This window comes from Artibeus jamaicensis, unplaced genomic scaffold (genome assembly GCF_021234435.1).
Source record: "Artibeus jamaicensis isolate MK-2021 breed Jamaican fruit bat unplaced genomic scaffold, CSHL_Jam_final contig_196, whole genome shotgun sequence".
NCBI lineage: Eukaryota > Metazoa > Chordata > Mammalia > Chiroptera > Phyllostomidae > Artibeus > Artibeus jamaicensis.
In genome coordinates, this window is record NW_026521401.1 from 3,390,337 (window position 1) to 3,410,512 (window position 20,176).

At 43.3% G+C, this 20,176-nt stretch overlaps 2 protein-coding genes and 1 non-coding gene across 6 annotated transcripts; 2 read left to right on the plus strand and 1 right to left on the minus strand.

The window, feature by feature from the left end:
• The first annotated feature begins 7,942 nt into the window (after positions 1-7,942).
• On the plus strand, positions 7,943-17,641 carry CENATAC (centrosomal AT-AC splicing factor). 3 transcript variants are annotated; one of them, XM_037147190.2, is made up of 11 exons: positions 7,956-8,163; positions 8,307-8,470; positions 8,888-8,986; positions 13,344-13,410; positions 13,483-13,545; positions 13,878-13,942; positions 14,086-14,191; positions 15,811-15,841; positions 17,059-17,148; positions 17,230-17,362; positions 17,449-17,641. In XM_037147190.2, exons 1-11 carry the CDS (start codon positions 8,044-8,046, stop codon positions 17,507-17,509), a joined length of 999 nt encoding a protein of 332 aa, XP_037003085.2. In that variant the 5' UTR covers positions 7,956-8,043; the 3' UTR covers positions 17,510-17,641. The 3 variants fall into 3 exon arrangements, with proteins under 3 accessions (XP_053528483.1, XP_037003084.2, XP_037003085.2); XM_037147189.2 differs by having other exon boundaries at positions 7,950-8,163; positions 17,230-17,641; XM_053672508.1 differs by lacking the exons at positions 15,811-15,841; positions 17,059-17,148; positions 17,230-17,362; positions 17,449-17,641 and adding an exon at positions 15,066-15,280 and having other exon boundaries at positions 7,943-8,163.
• LOC119050816 (U2 spliceosomal RNA) lies at positions 16,215-16,399 on the plus strand. Its single transcript, XR_005082815.2, has one exon. It is a non-coding gene; the product is annotated as a U2 spliceosomal RNA (small nuclear RNA).
• RPS25 (ribosomal protein S25) lies at positions 17,607-20,151 on the minus strand. 2 transcript variants are annotated; one of them, XM_053672517.1, is made up of 5 exons: positions 20,041-20,151; positions 19,717-19,812; positions 18,261-18,444; positions 17,745-17,842; positions 17,607-17,658 (listed from the first exon to the last, which is right to left on the minus strand). In XM_053672517.1, exons 1-4 carry the CDS (start codon positions 20,041-20,043, stop codon positions 17,748-17,750), a joined length of 378 nt encoding a protein of 125 aa, XP_053528492.1. In that variant the 5' UTR covers positions 20,044-20,151; the 3' UTR covers positions 17,607-17,658; positions 17,745-17,747. The 2 variants fall into 2 exon arrangements, with proteins under 2 accessions (XP_053528492.1, XP_037003088.2); XM_037147193.2 differs by having other exon boundaries at positions 17,607-17,654; positions 17,744-17,842.
• Between the last annotated feature and the right edge of the window lie 25 nt (positions 20,152-20,176).

A 20,176-nucleotide genomic window follows, 5' to 3' on the forward strand; every position in this document is an offset into this window, starting at 1 on the left:
GTTGTCGTGATGAAGTGCCAGTCACCAGTTGCCCAAAGCTGCAGCCCTCTGAATCATCTAAATAGATTCAGTGGAGGAAACTTCAAGCTTAATGCAAACTTTGGTGCAGATTCGTTACTGTACATGCTTAGTCATTTTGAATGTGATGCCTTCACAGTACCCAAGCTCACTCAACAGCATCTACCACCCCCACTGACTAGTACAGTGAAGTCACCATTTTTCACACATGTGCGTTCCAATCCACTCTCCTTAGCTGCCAGGTTACACTGATGTTGTGCAAACCATTCTTCACATATTAACCATGGCTAGACTTTTTTCTGGACATACCTCGTCATGTGTGCCAATTTCCAACTAGCTCATGTTTTCAAATACAGTTTATTAATTGAAACATTTTATAAATTTCTCTCCCTTTATTTTTTAAAGATTTTGTTTATTTGTTTTTAGAGTGAGGGGAGGGAGGGAGAAAGAGAGGGAGAGAAACATCAGTGTGTGGTTGCCTCTCACATGGCTCCCACTGAGCACCTGGTCTGCAACCTAGGCATGTGCCCTGACTGGGAATCAAACTGGCAAGCCTTTGGTTCGCAGCCTGTGCTCAATCCACTGAGCTACAGCAGCCAGGGCTCCCTTTATTTTTTGCCACATTACAGTTAGCATTATATTGGTCTGTTTAAAATTATATGTGTAGGTAGTTATTTTTATTGGTAAAATTCATTTCAGGGTAGTAAAGATGGTCTTACAAAATACTTGCTCAATTCCTAGAGTGTTAAGGCTGATGGCATACACAAAATCAAGGAATGTTTACCATACAGTCCCTGTCTCAGTACTTAACCCACAGTGACACTGGTAATAAGTGAGAACAATACAATGGAATGTCACATTCATGTCCAAGCCCCCCCATGTCCAAACTCCCAGAGCCTAGCTAGTAAAAATGCACTGTTTGCTAAGAATTGTAGCTAGTAATTTCTCTGACAGGCAGGTTCAACATTCTTTGGAAGCACAGAGAAGATAGCAATTAGCTCTGTCTGAAGGAGCTGGGTAAGACTTCTCACAGCAAACATTAGCACTGGATCCTTTTGCCAGGTCTAGATTTAATAGCTAGTAGTTTTCCAGAAATGCTCAAAGCCAGCTCTGCCCTGCAGGGGTGGGGGTGGGAGGAGTGAGGGGGACAGGGCTAATAATGCTCCCAGGAAGCAGAGGTGGATGTCAAGGAGGTGGGAAAGAGCAGGGATGAGATGGGAAAAAGTGACTAGTGCCAAGAAAAGGTTAGACACATGCAGATGCCCAGTTGAAGCATGTGGAGAACTGCCTTTCCCCAATCTACCTGGAGATGCTTTGTGCTGATTTTCTCTTCCTGGACTGTCTGGATGCTAATTTTTATGTGATATTCACCTGAAGAATGAGTAGAGGGATGAAGTCATTAGTGTCATTCACTCTAGGCCAACCCAGCACGCTGCAACCACAGTTCACTCCCCTATCACCTGTAAGAGGGGCGGAGTCAGTGGCGAATCAGGGTCGGGCAGGAAAGATGGGTGGGACGAACAAAGGAGCACAAACAGCGGCTGGCAGATCCCAGTTGTGGGGTGGCAACGTGTGGAGCCAGTGAGGGCACAAGGTGGCTGGCTGACCGCGGTCAAACATTCGTGCGCAGATAAACCAAGTGAAGGAGCGAGCAGTGAGACAGACCACTCGTGCTAGGGCCCCAGAGATGGGAATTAAAGCCTGAACGCACCACTTGGAAAGACTTTCAGGGTCGAGGTGCCAGGAGAAGCTCCCAGGCTCACAGAGAGTTTGTTGGAGAGACCCACAGGGTCCTGGAGGGTACACAAGCCCATGCACCTGGGAACCAGCACCAGAAGGGCCCAATTTGCTTGTGGGAAGCAGCAGAGGGGACAGAAATCTGAGAGAGAGCAGAACAAATGCCACTGCCCCTCTCTGACCCCGCCCCCACATACAGCATCATAACCCAGTAACCTGGGTTGCCTTGCCCTAGTGAACACCTAAGGCCCCGCCCCTCATACATAACAGGTGTGAACAGACCAAAACATTATGGCTTAAGAACAGCTCAAAGCCCCAGAGCCAACAAATCTAAACAACCAAGAGATGGCTAACCTTTCAGATGCACAGTTCAAAATACCGGTGATCAGGGTGCTCACAGAATTGGTTGATTCTAGCCACAAATTAGAGGAACAAATGAAGGCTACATTAAGTGAAATGAAGGGAAATGCACAGGAAACCAATAATGATGGAAAGGAAACTGGGACTCAAATCAAGGGAGTGGACCAGAGGGAAGGAAAAAATGACCAAACAGAAAAGGATGAAGAAACAAGAATTCAAAAAAATGAGGAGAGGCTTAGGAACCTCCAGGACATCTTTAAATGTTCCAACATCCAAATTATAGGGGTACCAGAAGGGGAAGAGGAACAGCCACCAGTGGAAAACTTGTTTGAACAAATAATAAAGGAGAACTTCCCCAATCTGGCAAAAGCAATAGACTTCCAGGAAATCCAGGAAGCTCAGAGAGTCCCAAAGAAGTTGGACCCAGGAAGGAACACACCTAGGCACATCATCATTACATTAGCCAAGATTAAAATGAAGGAGAGAATCCTAGAAGCAGCAAGAGAGAAGGGGACAGTCACCTACAAAGGACTTCCCATCAGACTGTCAGCTGATTTCTCAAAAGAGACCTTACAGGCAAGAAGGGGCTGGAAAGAGGTATTCCAAGTCATGAAATCCAAAGACCTACAACCAAGATTGCTCTATCCAGCAAAGCTTTCATTTAGAATGGAAGGGTAGATAAAGTGCTTCTCAGATAAAGTCAAGTTCAAGGAGTTCATCATCACCAAGCCCTTATTATATGAAATGTTAAAGGGACTTATCTAAGAAAAAGAAGGTAAAAAACATGAACAGTGAAAGGACAGCAAACTCACAGTTATTAAGAACCACACCTAAAACAAAAGCAAACTAAGACGACAGCTAGTGGAACCATAGAAATGGAGATCACATGGAGGGTTAGCAACAGGGGAGTGGGAGGAGGAGAAGGGGAGATAAGGTACAGAGAATAAGTAGCATAGATGGTAGGTAGAATATAGACAGGCAGGAGGGCAGGAATAGTATGGGAATATAGAATTTAAAGAACTTGAGACACATGGACATAAACAAAAGGGGGGAATGGTGTGGGGAGGGGTGTGCAGGGTGGAGGGGAATGAAGGGGGGAATAGGACAACTGTAATGGCATAATCAATAAAATATATTTAAAAAATGAAAAACAGACTTTAAACATCTCAGAAATCCTACTTAAAAACCTGTGCAGGGTGGATATGGGGACTTAATAAAAAGGAGTATCAAAAATAACTCACTGCAAAACTCCAGGCTTTTGCTTGGTGGTATCATTCACTAGGAGTATGAAAATAAAGGATCTTCTGAAGAGAAAGATGTAGGGTAAATGGAGGCAGTCTGGTTTTCTCACCCAGATGTCTGGCAACTAAAGAAAGCAGTTTCCCATAATCTTGAGAATAGGCCTGATAAGTAGTATTCTCTTAGCCTTGAGACTGGGTCTGAAATATTCTGATAGCCCTGAGTGGGCTCACATGCACAGAATCTTGCTGTTATACAACCTGTTTTGGCTCTCTGTGAGCTTTGTTTCTTTTCAGTACTGAAGGGGGTTGGGACTTCCTGCTGGGTGCCATGCTGGGTGCCACGCAGAAGGACAGGTGACATGCAGTGTGATGTGCAGTAACACATGCAGGGGCACATGCAGTTTGCAGCATACATGGCTCACCCTGAATAAAGGCATGTAAAGCAACCCCACGATTCCATGAATATTCTTCTGTCTGCCCGAATCTTGTGAGTCTGTCAGGCCTAGAATGGTCACAACACAGATGTTGAGTTCCATTTCACACAAGGCCAGTTCAAATGGCAGCTGAATGAATATTTGGTGGTGGAGAACTTTAGGGAAACAATTTCAAAGCAAAATTGCAGATGGCTAAAAAGTTAGCAGGAGTTGAAGCAGATAGTGTAGACTCCTCTAAGCAGCTTTGGAGCATATGAGGGAAACTGATAGCTGGTTTGATCAATGGTTGTGGTTTGACAGAATGATCATCTTGGAAGGCCAAATGAAGTAATAGTTTGCCACAAGAATGTGGTGAAAATATTTCTGTATTTAATGTGTAAAGTGAAGCCAAGAGGACCTAGGACCTAGACCAGTGAGCATCTTAAACTTGACTGAGCATCAGAATCACATGAAAGGCTCATTAAGCCATGGATGGCTGGGCTCCACACCAGATCTTCTGATTCAGAAGGTCTGGGGTAGGGCCCAAGAATTTGCTTTTTTTTTCATTGTTGTTCAAGTACAGTCGTCCCCATTTTCCCCCCATTAGTCTTCTGTGCCCTACCCACCCCCACCTCCCACATTCAATACTCCCCCCTACCCCTCACCCCTGTTGTTGTCTTTGTCTGTGGGTCCTTTATACATGTTCCTCGTCTTGACCTTTCTTTCCCCATCCCAGTTATGCCCCTCCCCCACTCCCCTATGGTCACTGTCAGTTTGTTCTTTATTTCCCTGTCTCTGGTTAGAAACTGCATTTCTAACATGCTCCTGGATGCTGATGTTGCTGATCTGGAGGCCCCACCTTGTGAACTACTGGCTTAGACAATCTTTGGCTTAGAAAGGCTTGACTGTATATAGTAGGATGCTCTCTATACAGATCTTCCAAACAGCTCAAAGTTAGGGTGTGAGTGAGATTTTAAATTACTTCTTTTCTAAATATTAAAACCTATTTCAAACTTTACTATATAAAAATATTTCTCAAGTGTGTCATATGTCATTCTAAACATACATATTACATATAATTTAATGTCACCCTAGCCAGCTCAGTTGGTTGGAGCATTGTTCTGTGAACCAAAAGGTTGCAGATTCAATTCCTGGTCAGGGCACATGCCTGTTTCAGTTTTGGGTGTATAGGCAAGGGAACTAATCGATGTTTCTTGCATTGATATTTCTCACTCTCTCAGTCTCCCTCTCTACCCTTCTTTCTAAAATCAATAATAAGCATGTCCTCCAGTGAGAATTTAAAAAAAGAAGAAAAAAAAGAAAGAAAGAATGCCTTATACAAAGGGGGACCAAAAACACCCCCAGAATTTACTTATAAAAATTGTGTATTTATTCTTACATGTTTAGACTTCAGTCACCTTCAAAGTACTTTCCATTTGACGCAATACACCTACTGAGACTTTTTTTCCACTGCTCTAAGGTTTTTGAACTCATTGATTTTGATGCCTTTTAGTGCTTCTGCCATGGGTTTTTTTTCCTCCATCTCTTCCACATTGGCAAAATGTTCTGCTTTGAGGACTTTTCATTGGGGAAACAAGAAAAAAATCACTCCAGGAAAGAGCAGGTGAATAGAGAGGGTGGGGCATGGGGATCATGCCCTTTTTGGTCAAAAACTGCTAAAACATGGTGCTTGTAATCACCCATCATGAAACAGGCAAATATATTGAAAGCCTTCAAAAAAAAAACTCACTGGAGCTGAACACAGCCTCTCACAACACCACTAGCTAGTTCACTGATTCTGATGGGTTCCTAGAACACTACCTAGCAGGGGAAGACTACTACAAGGGACCTGCACTCCAGAAAATAATTCTGGGTTGGTTTTTTTTCAGGGGTGGGGGGGTTCCCCTTGTATCATCTATTTTCTCATACCTTTAAAAATTACAGAATAACTCTTAACTATTCTTATTGTCTGAGAAATACTTGGTTTCCAAACTAATTATAAATAATAATATTATGCATCACTTAAAATTTTTTATTATGGAAAATTTAAGACATACATATAGAAAGAACAAAATAACAAACTCCTATCTATGTACCCAGCTTCAACAGATTTTTACCTGTTACCCTATGTATTACCCACATCTCCATATTATTTTGAAGCAAATCCTGGATAGCCTATGATTTCGAGTGAAAATATCTCCTGTATTATTCTTGGTTCACGGATACTTCCTTAGCCTAGATGCTGAGGAGAATCTGTGGGCTCAAAGGGAAAGAGTTTTCAAAAAGTATTTCATGTAAATGGCTAATTGAGTTCTATATAGATTTATACCCGTTTATACATTCAGCAACAGATTTGTGAAAGAGATTAAAAGAAGTCAGAGTTCACAAAAATGGCTGCTGATTGTTCAGATTAGTTTTTGGCATATTTAAGAGATTCTCGTAAGATCCTCTTACATATTGGTAATCTTTTAAAAAATATTTTATTTATTTATCTTTAGAGGGGAAGGGAAGGAGAGAGGGAGAGAAACATAATGTGTGGTTGCCTCTCACGAGTTCCCTACTGGGACCTCACCTGCAACCCAGGCATGTGCCCTGACTTGGAATCGAACCGCGATACTCTGGTTCGCAGGCCCGTGATCAATCCACTGAGCTACAACAGCCAGGGCTACATATTGGTAATTTTTTAAAAAAGGGATGTGACTACCTAATATTATTTGATCAGTGACTTAAGTCATATAGTATTTACTGGCCATTATTTTAATGATAATTATAAGACAGTCTGTGGAAGTGTTATGTCTTTTTGCTAAAGGTACTTTATAGACTGAAGAAACAGAAACTATATAACTATGTTGAATTAATATCCCTGTTTTTTGCAGAAACAAAAATAATAAAATTTGAATGCAAGAAGGAGAAAACCACTGTTCTAGAGCAAAGCCTCTGGCAGCTGGTAGATGCTGAACAGTTCTATGAGTGACTGGGTAAGAGTAGTCATTTTCAGGAATGGAGGTCTTCCTATAGTTAATAGACCAGATGCAAGGTAAGGTTACATAGGAAGATGGAAGGTTAAAGTAGAACTTCAGTGTTTGGGTCCAGAGAAAGTACAATTTTAGGTCAAGAAGGTCCAGGATTGACCCTACCACAGAAATGATGGGAGGTCAAGGAATTGAGTGTTGCAAGGATTATCAAAATTGATCATATCTGGCAAAGGCTTGAGTCTAAAGGGAAGCTTTAACAGGAATTCAAGATCTGAAGAGGACTCTGGCTATTTTCTGGTCTTGAATTATGTAAAGGTGACTGTGTATATATCTACAGACATTGTGACCCATCCAGGTTAATGTACAGGTAACAAATCTACAAGAAGTCTGCGACTGCACCAGCGCTGCCTACTCATCTTTTAAGTAAGGGTGGACTAGGTCCCAGGCTTCTATGGAGGAACTCTAGGGTAAAGATCACAAAACCTAAGGATATCAGCTTTATAAAAAAGCATTTGCCTGAGGCCTGCCCTAGGGATTGGGATCAGCACCGACAGGATGGCTGCTGATTCTAACTGGCTTGAAAAGAATTAAAAATTCCACTAGTTAGCACTCGTACATATTAAATGATTTTTTACCTTTTATAATTTCCCTTTTACATCTTTACAGAAGCAATGCTTACAATACCTTTCTGGGGTGTGACTGATTAGGTCTTAGATGCCACCCTTAACATATCTTCTTTACAGACGGCTGGTACTGAAGAGCTCGGGGGCCCAAGGTGCTGTTTTCACTGCTTAACACCTGTGCAAACTTCCACAAAGATACTTCCTCCCCCAGCCTCAGTTTTTCCACTTGTAAAATGCCAATAATAGTACACTACATAGGGTTTTTGTGAGGATTAAGTGAGGTAGTTAATATAAAGCACTGGACACACAGTGAGCTCCCTATAAATACTAGTTATGATTTGTTACACTGTCCAATACGGGTCCTTGTCAATACCTCTACGTGTGTGGCTTACGGTGTTGCAGTTTTATTAACTGTTGCGTGTGCTCCTTCCCGCGCATCTGCACAGCAGCCTGACTACTTTTTCCGGTTAGCGTTTGGGAATGTTGATGACTTGGCTGCGTTTGAGCCTAGAGCCGGTGGACGAATTGCGCAGCCGCAGGAGAGTTTGCTGTGGTGCCCGCCAGTGGTACGGTGCAGCGGAGTGCTTCTGGCCTCGCCCCGCCCCCTGGGGGGTGATGAGGCAACAACCGATTGCGTAGGATCCGCCGCACGTCGCAGTTACCCACCTTTGGGCCGATGGCGCCGGCTCAACGCTGCGCATTGTGCCGCCAGACCTTCTTCTGTGGTCGTGGCCACGTCTACAGCCGCAAGCACCAGCGGCAGCTGAAGGTGGCTTTGGATCGGCTCCTACCCCAGGTGCGGCGGGTAGGCTGGAGTGGACCGCGGACGGCCTGGGCGCAGGGATGCGGGCGGTTCAGTGAGGACCCAAACGGGTGGGATCTGGGGGTTCTCGCGCGCGTTCCCACTTGGCCTCTTCCGGGTTACGCTCTCTCCCGCAGGTGGAGGCCGCTCGAAGGGCCATCCGCGCAGCTCAGGTAGAGCATTACGTGCCCGAGCACGATAGGTGCTGCTGGTGCGTGTGCTGCAGCTGTGAGGTGCAGAAGCACCTAAGTCACGGAAACCTGACAGTGCTCTACGGGGGGCTGCTGGAGCACCTGGCCAGGTGAGATTCGGGCCAGGACCCTCATCGAGCTTGTTCTCATACACACGTGGGAGGGAGGATTTAGGGTAGCCGAGAGGAGAAACGCTTTTTCGATTTGATCAGGGTCGATGAATTGTCACCTTACATAGGCTTTTGGCTGCTGTGGTCCCAGTGGTGTTGGTGTTCTAACTAGAAAAGCCAGCAGGGCCGCTATCTCAAGGTTAACTCCCAACACCTCCTCTTAAATTCTCAAGTTTTTATTGGAAAAGGGAGACTGGAAATCTGGAAGACTACTAATTAACAATATTTCTCTCTCTCGGCGTTGCCCAGAGGCAGAAATCCAGAAATGTCAGTTTGCATTACTTATTTCTTGTGCCTAAGAAACTGAGTAATAGTGTATAATCTGTCATTGAGATTATTCATACTCTCCATTCTCAGCCCAGAGCACAAGAAAGCAACTAACCGATTCTGGTGGGAGAACAAGGCTGAGGTTCATATGAAAGAGAAGTTTCTCATCTCCCCTCAAGATTATGTACAGTAAGTCACTGCTTATGAAAGATGAAGTACCAGAGTGGGATTTCTCTGGATCTGTGTCAAGTACAGGAGTTTCCTCTATTAATTGGAAAGTTGAGTAAAGACTTCATAACTATTCGTTTTCTTCATAGCACTCATTATTCTAGATAGTATATTGGACACAAAAGAAATATGATAGCATCTTTGAAAGATTTATATTCTAATTGGGGACTGGATTTGCAATGCATTTAGCAAATGGAGAACAATATATAATAAAAGTTGACTAATTAACTACTTAAATGTGTGGCACTATAGGAGATCCTTCTGCATGGTGTGGGCCCATCTCACACTCAGAAAGGATGTGCCTAGTCAGCCTAGGCATGGGAATGTAACCTGCAATCTTTTGTTTCTCAGAACAATGCTCCAACCAACTGGGCCCCTCTGGCCAGGGTTTTACTCTGTGTAGTTTTAGACTCTATTTGAACTGGCCTGTGGAGGACCCTCAGGAACAAGTGCAAGAAGCTGGTCAGCACAGAGGAAGTATGAGCCCTGACTGCCTCAAGAAGACAACACAGGCAGCCTCATGACACCACTTTTATTAGGACCATATTGAGATTATGGGATATGTAACCCAAGGGGATCCCAGAGCTAAAGTTAGAAAAACTCATGGTATCTATTATTCCTTTCTATTCAGTGTGGAGAATAATGAGGGGATGATAAGAAATGCTTAAATCCCACTACCTTGCCCACAGACCTGTGGTTCAGACTGGGAGGAGATGGGAATTTGAAGACAAAAACCACTCACTCCTCATACCTAACCCAGTGTCATATGATTTTGGTGGGTGAATAAAGTACAGTTGAGCAGAAAAGTTTTTAATTGAGAATTATGAGGATGGACTCTTGAAGCTTTTATTTAAATGTAGTTTTCAATTTTAACCCTATAAATTTCAAGCAGGCGTACACATACAAGACCAGACAAGGACAAGCCTGACTGATAAATAATGATAAAATGAGCCACTTTTGGGTTCAGACAATTTTTACTTACAGAGACAGCAAAAAGAGTAAGCCCAATTGCCAGCTTCCCAGGTCCTTGTCCCACATGCCAGAAAGGACTAGGCTGAAACAGAAAGGGCTAGGTGACATAAGCATGAGTTGTTGGGAGTTGCTGAGGAGCCAGACGTAGGCTGTAGGTACATGGGTTTAACATCTTCAGTTCTAGTCTGAGAAGGGCGGGACAGAAAGCCCCATACTTCATCAGAACTCCAGAGTTGATGAGAAGCTGCTTCATTGTAACCAATGTGCTCACTGCCTGCCACAATGAAAGCCAAACTTGTGAGACAAGGTGCTAGTGAAAAGGAAGAAGGTTTATTGAGATGCCCACAATCTGAGAAGACAGTCACTCTTGTCTCAAAGCCCATCTTAACATCTCAGAGCAGGCAGAGGGTGCAGGCAGAGGTGGGTTTTTTTTCCCCCCAGAGGTTTTTATAAGGAGGAAGAAGGAAAGCTGAACAAAGAAATCAAGGGAGGGGGTCATTGAAAAGTTCTCTACATACAATTTTTTTTTTAAGATTTTTATTTATTTTTAGCGAGAGGGAGAAAGAGAGGGAGAGAAACAGTGATATATCATTGCCTCTTGTGCATCCCCTACTGGGGACCTGACCCACAACCCAGGCAAGTGTCCTGACTGGGAAACGAACAAGCAACCCTTCAATTTGCAGGCTGGCTGGCACTCGGTCTACTGAGCCACACCAGCCAGGGCCCATTTGTGCTTCTTAATCCCTTCACCTATTTTCCCATCTGCCAAACACCCCTCTCATCTGGCAACCAACACAATGTTCTCTGTATGTATGATTCTATTTTTGCTCTTCTTATTTCTTTACTTTGTTTTTTAGATTTAATCTTTTATAGATATGTATTTATTGCCATTGTATTATTCATATTTTTTAATCTTTTAAAAATGATTTTATTTTTCTATAAAGGACACATGGACAGAACCAAGGGGGAGGGTAGAAGTAAGGGAGGGAGATGGGTTTGGAGGGGATGGGGAGGAGGCGGGGGAGAAAATATAGACAACAGTAATTGAACAACGATAAAATAATTTAAAGTTAAAAAAATATTTTATTTTTATTTATTTTTTTAGAGAGGGGAAGGAAGGGAGAAAGAGAGGGAGAGAAACATCGATTGGTTGCCTCTTGCATGTCCCCAACTGGGAATCTGGCCTGCAATTCAGGCATGTGCCCTAACTGGGAATTGAACCGACAATCCTTTGGTTTGTAGCCCATGCTCAGTCCACTGAGCTACACCAGCCAGGGCTATCTTTATTTTTTTTTTAATTCTTTTTTCTTCTTGCTGTTCTAATTGGTTGTTTTTTTTTTTGCTTCCTTATATCCCACATTACTGATTTGATTCTTGGCTTCATCCACTCTATTGTTGTTTCCCTATAAATTTTTTTTCATTTCAATTGAAAATGTATCCTTCGTTTCTGACTGCATCTCTTTTATGTTGTTGAGGTCCTCAGTAAGTTGATTGACCATCCTTATAACCAGTGTTTTGAACTCTACATATAGTAGATTGCTTGTCTCCATTTTCTTTTAGTTCTTCTTCTGTAGTTTTGACCTATTCTTTCATTTGGGATATGTTTCTTTGTCTTCTCATTTGGGCAGCCTCCCTGTGTTCGTTTCTATGTATTATGTAGAGCTACTTATGTCTCCCAGGCTTGGTAGAGTGGCTTACTGTCGTGTCCTATAGGGTCCTGTGGTACAGCGTCCTCTATTACTCAAACTGGGTACTCAAGGTGTACCCATCATGTGGGCTGTGTACACTACCTGTTGTAGTTCAGCCTTGATTGTTGTTGGCACTTCCAATGTTAGCCACCCACTGTGTTCTGTCCAGGGTCACACAGCATAAGCTCAAAACAATCTGCAGATGGCTCTACTTGTGCTGGACTTGGAGTTGCCCAGATGAGGCCATGCTGTGACTCAAGGCCAGCTGCTGCCAGTGCCAGGCCTGGGGCAACTTAGTGAAAGGTATGGGGCTTGCTGAAGCCAGATGCTGCTTGTTTGAGAGAATTTAGGAAAATCTGGAGCATGGGCCAAGACAAGCCATTTATATGGAAAAGCCACTGGAAACAGCTTGGGTGGGCCTGAAATTTGGTTGGGGCCAAGCCTCAGGGAATCACCTGGGTAGGGCAAACAGTGATAGCCAGGTTGATGGAGTCTCAAATATGGCGTTTCCTGCTGGCTCTATGGCTCTGTTTAGGGTGGGCTCAGAAAATGAACAATGGCTTCCACCAGCACTTCTGTCTGGGAGAAAGCTGCCCCCAGCTTTTGCCCTGATGCCAGACAATTTAGATCCTCCCCATATGTCTCTGATGCCTTTCAATCTGGTGCCCCTGCACTGGAGCTCAAAGGGAGTGAGTCCAAGTAAGTCTGTGCGCTGGCCCTTTAAGAGGAACTTCCTGGGATTCCAGAAGTTTCTGTCTTCCACACTCTCAACCCTCGCTGTTTTTTACAGCCAGAAGTTACAGAGACTTATCTTCCTGGCACTGGAATCCTGGTCCAGGGACCCCTCACTCCTGAGATATCCCTCCCAGTTCTTATCCGCCACACACAGGTGTGGGACCAGCCCATTCTGCATCTCTGCTCTCTCCTAGCAGTCTCAGTGTTGTTTCTTCCTTATTTCCGTAGTTGTAGGACTTCCACTCCGCTTAATTTCTGACAGTTCTGAATGATGGCTGTTTAATAGGTTAGTTGCAATTTTGATGTAGTAGTGCAAGAAGACTAGCCATGCCACCGACTTCCTACAGATAGGAAATCTGTACTTCTTAATCCCTTCACCTTTTTTACTTGTTCACCTTAGCTCTTTGTTTCTAAATATTACTTTCTACCAAAAGGAACTAGATCTCCTTGGAGAAGTGGTCAATTCAGGTTTGGTGCAGGGAAAGTAGTACATGGTGAGACCATGGAGTGGTCCAGAGGACAAAAGAGCTGGTTTGGAGGGGTTCTTACTGTCCACATATGGGATAATTTGAGTATCAAGAATAATAATTGATTTTTTTAAATGTGGTAATGGTTTCATGGTTTAATAGATTGTTTCTATTCTCAAGAGATGCATGCTGAAATATTTAAAGTCAAGTCTTATAATGTCTAAAACCCATTTTTAATCTGGCAAAAAAGGAGATATGTGTACAAAAGAGAAGTGGAGCCAGTATGGTAAAATGTTAACAGTGACTCTGGATGACGTACCAAGGTGTTCGTTGTACTATTTTCTTTCTGTGAATTTAAAATTACTCAAAATTTAAAGATAAAAGTTATTTACTGAGGATCTTTTCACAAGTAGCAGGACTTGGGGTCCTGGGCTGACTTGCCCTTTTTCTTTTTAGATTCAAGAAATCCATGGTGAAAGGTTTGGATTCTTACGAGGAGAAAGAGGATGAGGTGATCAAAGAGGTTAGTTAAAGGAAAGGCCTCTGAAGCACCCAGCCCCCATGATCTTGTACCTAAGCAGCCTTTCTCCCTCAGATGGCAGCTCAGATCCGGGAGGTGGAGCACAGCCGTCAGGAGGTGGTTCGGTCCGTCTTAGAGGTTGGTTTCCCTTGGAGAAGCCAGACCAGTATCCAAATCCACTGATTCCCGCTTCTCCCAGGTCCAACATTTCACCTGTCATCTCTAAGAAAACTCATCATCCTCATGCTTCACCTTCTCTGCTTGAATTCCCTTACCTGTGCATCAAAGGGCAGGTTTTGTCAGTGGACAAGATGTGGGCAGGGCTGGAACGGGAGAATTTACAAGATGGGAGAATTGGCATATGCAGTACCCTCCATATGCCAATTTGTTTCCTTTTGGAGGGTGGGAGCATAGCCTAGGCAGATTCTTAAGCATCCTAGACACATTTATTTTTCCTGAATCAAACTCAGCCTCAGGCAGTGCCAGACCCAGAAGAGGGCTCTTCGTTACCTGGAAGCTGGAAAGGGACTAACAGGTAAGAGAATCTCTCATTGGGAGTTTGACCTGTTAGAGCATTCTATAAATTTTTTGTAAGAATATGGGAACAAACGTTATCTTTGCTATCCTCATGGTTCAAGGACCTCCTTTGCCAGCCTGGCTCCTGTTTGTATTTTTCAGCCAAGTAGCCTCCACCTCAGAGAGGCCCTTATACTTGGACCTGCCACCAGCCCAAGAGCTTGACTGGATGGACACAGGACAATCTCTGACATTCATTGGCCACCAGGTACAATGGATAAGCCAGCCAGGAAAGAGTCAATGACCCATCAGCATCAAGAACACCTATCTCTCCTGGGTTTGCGGACCCAGTCTGCGGACTTTTCTCTCTTGCTGTAGTGTTCCATAGTATATAGTGTTTTCAGACATCTTTGCTAACCCTCCAACCATGCCTATTGCTGCCAATGCCATTTAGAAGGGTACCAAAACCTAAGTTGCATCCTCTAGAGAACCCACAATTCCAGCTTAATACACTTACAGCTATCCCACAGGTATCTAAAATTACCCCTCCTATATTTCCAAGAACCGTAGATGCAGATCCTTATCCCATTCATCTTCCACATGCTATCAAGTATGTCTGTTTTACCTCAGTACAAGCTGGCCCCTTAGAATAATTCCTACTCTTCCTTGCAACCCTGTTTCAAAAACAGAGTCACTGTATCACCTGCTATCTTTAGTTTATATTCCAGCTGTACTGTGCTTCCTTTTTGCACATGCAGTTGCCATTGCTAATACCATGTACCCCATTCTGCTGTGTATAATGTATTCCCATATATAATACACACCCACATTTTTGTGCACATTATACATGAATTATACCCATGTACAATGGGCATCCTTATTTTTCCCTCAAAAATTTGGGTAAAAAAGTGCACATTATACATGGCAAAATACAGTATCCTATGAGGAAAGGGTTTTTTGTTCACCTGGCATGTAGTTGGCACAGCTCCACTATTAAGACCATGAGTCTCTTGAGGACAGGACTTGCAATGATTTATTGTGTTTTAAATTTATTTTTAGAGAGAGGGGAAGGGAGAAGGAGGGAGAAGCATTGATGTGCGAGAGATACATCAATTAGTTGCCTCTCACATACCCCCAACCAGGGACCCAGCCAGCAAGCCAGGCATGTGACTGGGAATCAAATTGGTGACCTTTCGGTTTGTGGGCTGGCACTCAATCCACTGAGCCACACCAGCCAAGGCCTATGCTGCTGCTGCTGCTGCTGCTGCTGCTTCTTCTTCTATCTATTTATTTATTTATTTATTTATTTATTTATTTATTTATATGGGGACTGAGTGGTAATGGAAAAAATACAATAAAGATGAAATAAAAATGTAAAAATATATTCTATTTATTTTTAGAGAGGGAACACTGATGTGTGAAACATCCACCAGTTGCCTCTAGCACACTCGCTTCCAACTGGGGACCTGGCCTGCAACCCAGGCATGTGCCCTCACCAAGAATGGAACCTATAACCTTTCTGTTTGTGGGTAATCCCCAAACCACACCAGTCAGGGCTACTGTGTTCTTTTTTACTTACTTATTTTTAGAGGGAGGGGAATGGAGGGAGATGTGTGGTTGCCTCTCATGTGCCCCCTACTGGGGACCTGGCGAGCAACCCAGACATGTGCTTTGACTGGGAATCAAACCAATGACCCTTTGGTTCGCACAGTGGTGCTCAATCCACTGAGCCACACCAGCCAAGGTCTACTGCTAACAGGCTGTAGAATTAGCATTGTGGCACTAGTTCCATCCATCGCCTATAAAGTTTGCCTTTTCTCTGAGTATCCTTTCATATCTTGGCTTTCTATATCTAGGATTTTTTTTTTTCCCCATTTCCAACTACAGGACACACCAGGAGTTGGTAACATCCACTCAGGTAAGGCCCAGAACAGTGTTTCTCAGAGTAAGAGGCAATTAAAAAAAAAAACCAAAAAACAGTAATTAATTTTAGAGAGGAAGGGTGGGAGAAACTTCGATGCAAGAAATATCTGTTGCCTCATGTACACACCCCAACTTGGGTCCAAATCTACAACCCAGGCATGTGCCAACTGGGAATCTAACCAGCAACCTTTTCACTTTGTGGGATAATTGATACACAATTGAGCCATGCTGGACAGGGTGAGGCAGTTGTATATTTGTTACCCCCATCCTGCCCCTCCCACCTCCCTTCTGTTTCCACCCCCCCCCCGCCCCCGCTTGTTTTTGTCCATGTGTCCTTTATACTTGTTCCTGCATATTTTTAAAGTATAATTGCTTCTCAGACGTTTGGCTAAGTCAAGTGTAGTTGTCTGTTCTTAACAGTTTAATATTTAATATGTTCTCAGGACAATATATTAAATGGCTTTTTGGAACAGGAGGTTGGAATAGGAGGTTGCTCTATCCACTCTGTGCATCGACCTGGTATTGCAATACATCCAAGAAAGGTGCACCAGAAAAAAAAAAAAAAAACTGATTAAGATAAAGCACTAACTGCAGTTTAGCTATTAATAGATGAAGGTATAAAGATGTGATACACAATAGAATGTTACTCAGCAATAAAAAATGAAATCTTGCCATTTGCAACAAAATTGGTGGACCTAGAGGGTATTATGCTAACTAAAATAAGATAAAGACCAGTATCGTATCTCATGTGGAATCTAAAGAAACTAAATGAATAAACAAACATTTATAGGGAGTATGCTGATGACTTCCAAATAGGTTGGGGGATGGAAATGGGGGAAAAAAAGCACTATCTGATGAAGAACTTGGATCCTGCATATATCAAGAGCTCAAAACTCAATAAAGACATATAAAAAGATGCTCATCAGAAAGGCTAAAGTTAAAAACTGGACATGGACGTGTGAGAACTGTCACTCAATTGCTGGTGGAATGTAAAGTGGCACAACCACTTTGGAAAACAGTCCAAGTTTCTTAAAATCAAACATGATCAGCCATTCCAAATTGTAGCAGCTTTATTTTTAGCAGCCCCAAACTGGAAACAATCCAAATATGCTTCAACAAAACTTAACAGTGGGATAGTACTTAACACAGCTAAAACTCAATATAACTGCATATGCCAAGCACCTTAATTCTCAATAGGCCATTCTTTTCCAGGAGCCACACCTCCCTGGGTAGTCCAAGATGAGGAATACAGCTCTGGGAATCAACAAATAGGACCTTCCTATGAAGAATTTCTCAGAGAAAGTGAGTAAAGTAATTCAAGAATGGCAGTAAAGTGTTCTTTAAATCTTCCTACTCAAATAAACCATTTACTTATCATTACAGAGGAAAAACAGAAATTGAAGAAACTCCCCTCAGACAGAGTTGGGGCCAACTTTGATCATAGCTCCAACACCACTGCAGGGTGGCTGCCCTCTTTTGGCCGGGTCTGGAATAATGGACGCCGCTGGCAGTCCAGGTATGGGTCCTGTGTCTGGACCCCAACATACCACCCCTTTGGAAAGTCTCTCACTTTTGTCACGTTAACCCTTCATTTCCTTTCAGGCATCAATTCAAAATTGAAGATGCAGCCAGGAACAAACAGCAATCACACAAAGAAAACTAATGGTTTCCTGATACTTTTGTAACAACCATAGTCAGCAAACCCACACCTGCTATTATTCTTTGTATCTGCTTCTCTTAGAAAACACACACACACCCACTACTGGTTTAATAAAGTTTTATTTTTCAAAATGTACAGCTGGTGGGACCTGTAAAAAAAAAATTAAAAAGAATTAGTATAGTCTTGTAATGGGGATGCATACCTCCTACATTATGAGACCCTGGTATTCTTGCTCACCTGTTCATGCATCTTCACCAACAGCTGGGGCATCCCCACCTTTGGTGTTTCTGGTATAAATTACTTGAGCTCTGTGCTTTGAAACTAGTTTAATAAGTCCTAAGGAGAAAATACAAAGTTTTCACATAGCAAGTGACATTAGAAAGTGAATTTTATATTCCTTCCCAAAACAAAAATGCTGAATTCGAGCATGAGAATTTACTACTAGGTAGACCTGCCCACATTTCTTGGTAATAATCTAATCTTAATTATCCTTCTAGAGGGACCCATTACCTGCTCTTGAGATGGCCACCCTCATAGCACCTTATCCAAATTAGGCACTACACATAACTTCACTAACTGCCACAGGGGCCATGGCACGAAAAATGGCTGCCAGGGCTGACATGTTAAAATTGTATTACTAACAACCACTGGTTAGCCTATTTTTTACAATTCCAATAAAAACATTTGAGATGGCTAACACGATCAAGGCCAATTTAAATGTGCAAAACCACACCAGTACAACATTCCCTCTCACCTTTACTAAGGAGCTCCTGAAGGGCTGCCCTAGCCAAGGATCCACGGATCTTCAGTCGCTCAGAGACAACAGCTGGGGTTATAAGCTTGTAGTTGGGAACTTCCTTGCAAAGTTTATCATATGTTGCTTTGTCAAACAAGACTAGGTTATTGAGCTTGTCCCGAACTTTGCCTTTGGACCACTTCTGCTCACAAAAACAAAGGAAAAAGAATCAGTGCCCCTGGAAGAATCACCCTTTTTCTCCCAATCTGTGCCAGATTGTGCCAAATCTCTCTCTAAATGGCAACACTGAGGTCACTCTGTCCCTTGGCCTGCAAAAACATAAAATTGAGAATTTGCAAAAATTCTACAAATTAAGATAGAAATAACAGCAAGCCTGGATATAAAATAAAACAGACCTTGGTACCTAATGCCATCAGATACATTTTGAGACTTCTGGATATGGGCTGAGCCCCATCAGGCTTATTAAAATAATTATTCCAAACCAGGCATCAAAACAAGTTTGTTTTTTAAAAAATATTACTCCTCACTCTAGGCCATGCTTATTGGGAGAGGGAGAAGGAGAGGAACAGAAAAATACTGACTGGTTGCTTTCTGTAAGCACCCAGGAAGGGATAGGAGTACAGTGCCCCAAAACCTCAGCATGTGTCCTGACAAGAATGAAACTGGCGACCTTTATGTTTGCAGGATGATGCCAAACTAACCCAGGCCTAGTCAGGGTCATGTTTATTGAGTTCAGAGATAAGGGAAGAGAGGAGAGAGAAACACTGATTGGTTGACTCTGGCACACACCCTGAAATTTGTTTTTTATAGGACAACACTCCAACCAAGCTACGCCAGGCAGGGTCAAGACAAATGTTTGACACATATTTGTTTAGTTTCGAAGTAGTATGTATCACCCCATTCTTTAAGTGAGGGGAAAAATGAGAATGGTGATTAAGGGCATAGCTTTCATAATCTGACCCTAGCCCTGGCCAGGTAGCTCAGTTGGTTAGTTTTGTCCCATTAAGCCACTGTTACGGGTTCCATCCCTGGTCAGAACACATAAGAAAATCAACCAATAATCAGTGAAGCAACAAATCAATGTTTCTCAAACCAATCAATCAATTACAGTTAAAAATTAGCCCTAGCTGATGAGGCTCAGTGGAATGAACACTGGCCTGCGAAAAGATGGTTGCCAGTTCGATTTGTGATCAAGGCACATGCCTGGGTTGCGGGCCAACTCCCCAGCTGGGGGCAACCCATCCATGTTCCTTTTACATATTGATGTTTCCCTCCCTTTCTCCTTCCTTTCCCCTCTCAAAACAAATACAATCTTTATATGTATACTCAAGATTTAAAAAGTAATCAGACTCTATAACCCACAACGTTAAAGCCATTTGCTGTACGGCTTACTACAGCAATATGGAAGGGGCGCCTCCAGTCTTCCTTAATCTTAAGAGAAACTGACTCCCACCTTCTTTTTGGCTTTGCCGCCAGATTTGTTCACTGGGTCTTTGTCTTTCTTGGCAGACTTCCCAGCATCTTTCTTCTTCTTGTCGTCCTTGGGCGGCTGTTTAAGAAAGGCGGTTAAACAGCCAGCTCGTAACTCAACCTCATGCTCCCCTCCTTCTGCACCTTCTACCCCACTCCACTAGCGAGCACACGGCTGAGGCAATATACCGGCTCGTCTTCTGAGCCGCAACCGGCAGTTCGGGAGGCCCTCCTCCCAAAGGAGGCTCATCCGCCCCCTGTCACCGTCTGGCCCTCAGAACCGCACTAGCTTTGCACTGCTACTCACCATTGTGAAACTCGAGGAGCGCCGGATTTCAGTGCTCCCTGAGAAAATGTCGGACGAAAAGGAAGCACGGCCCACGAACAATCCCACAAACCACCGCCCCCAGCAAGTGCTTCCGGGGCAAGGGGTGGAGCCCCGC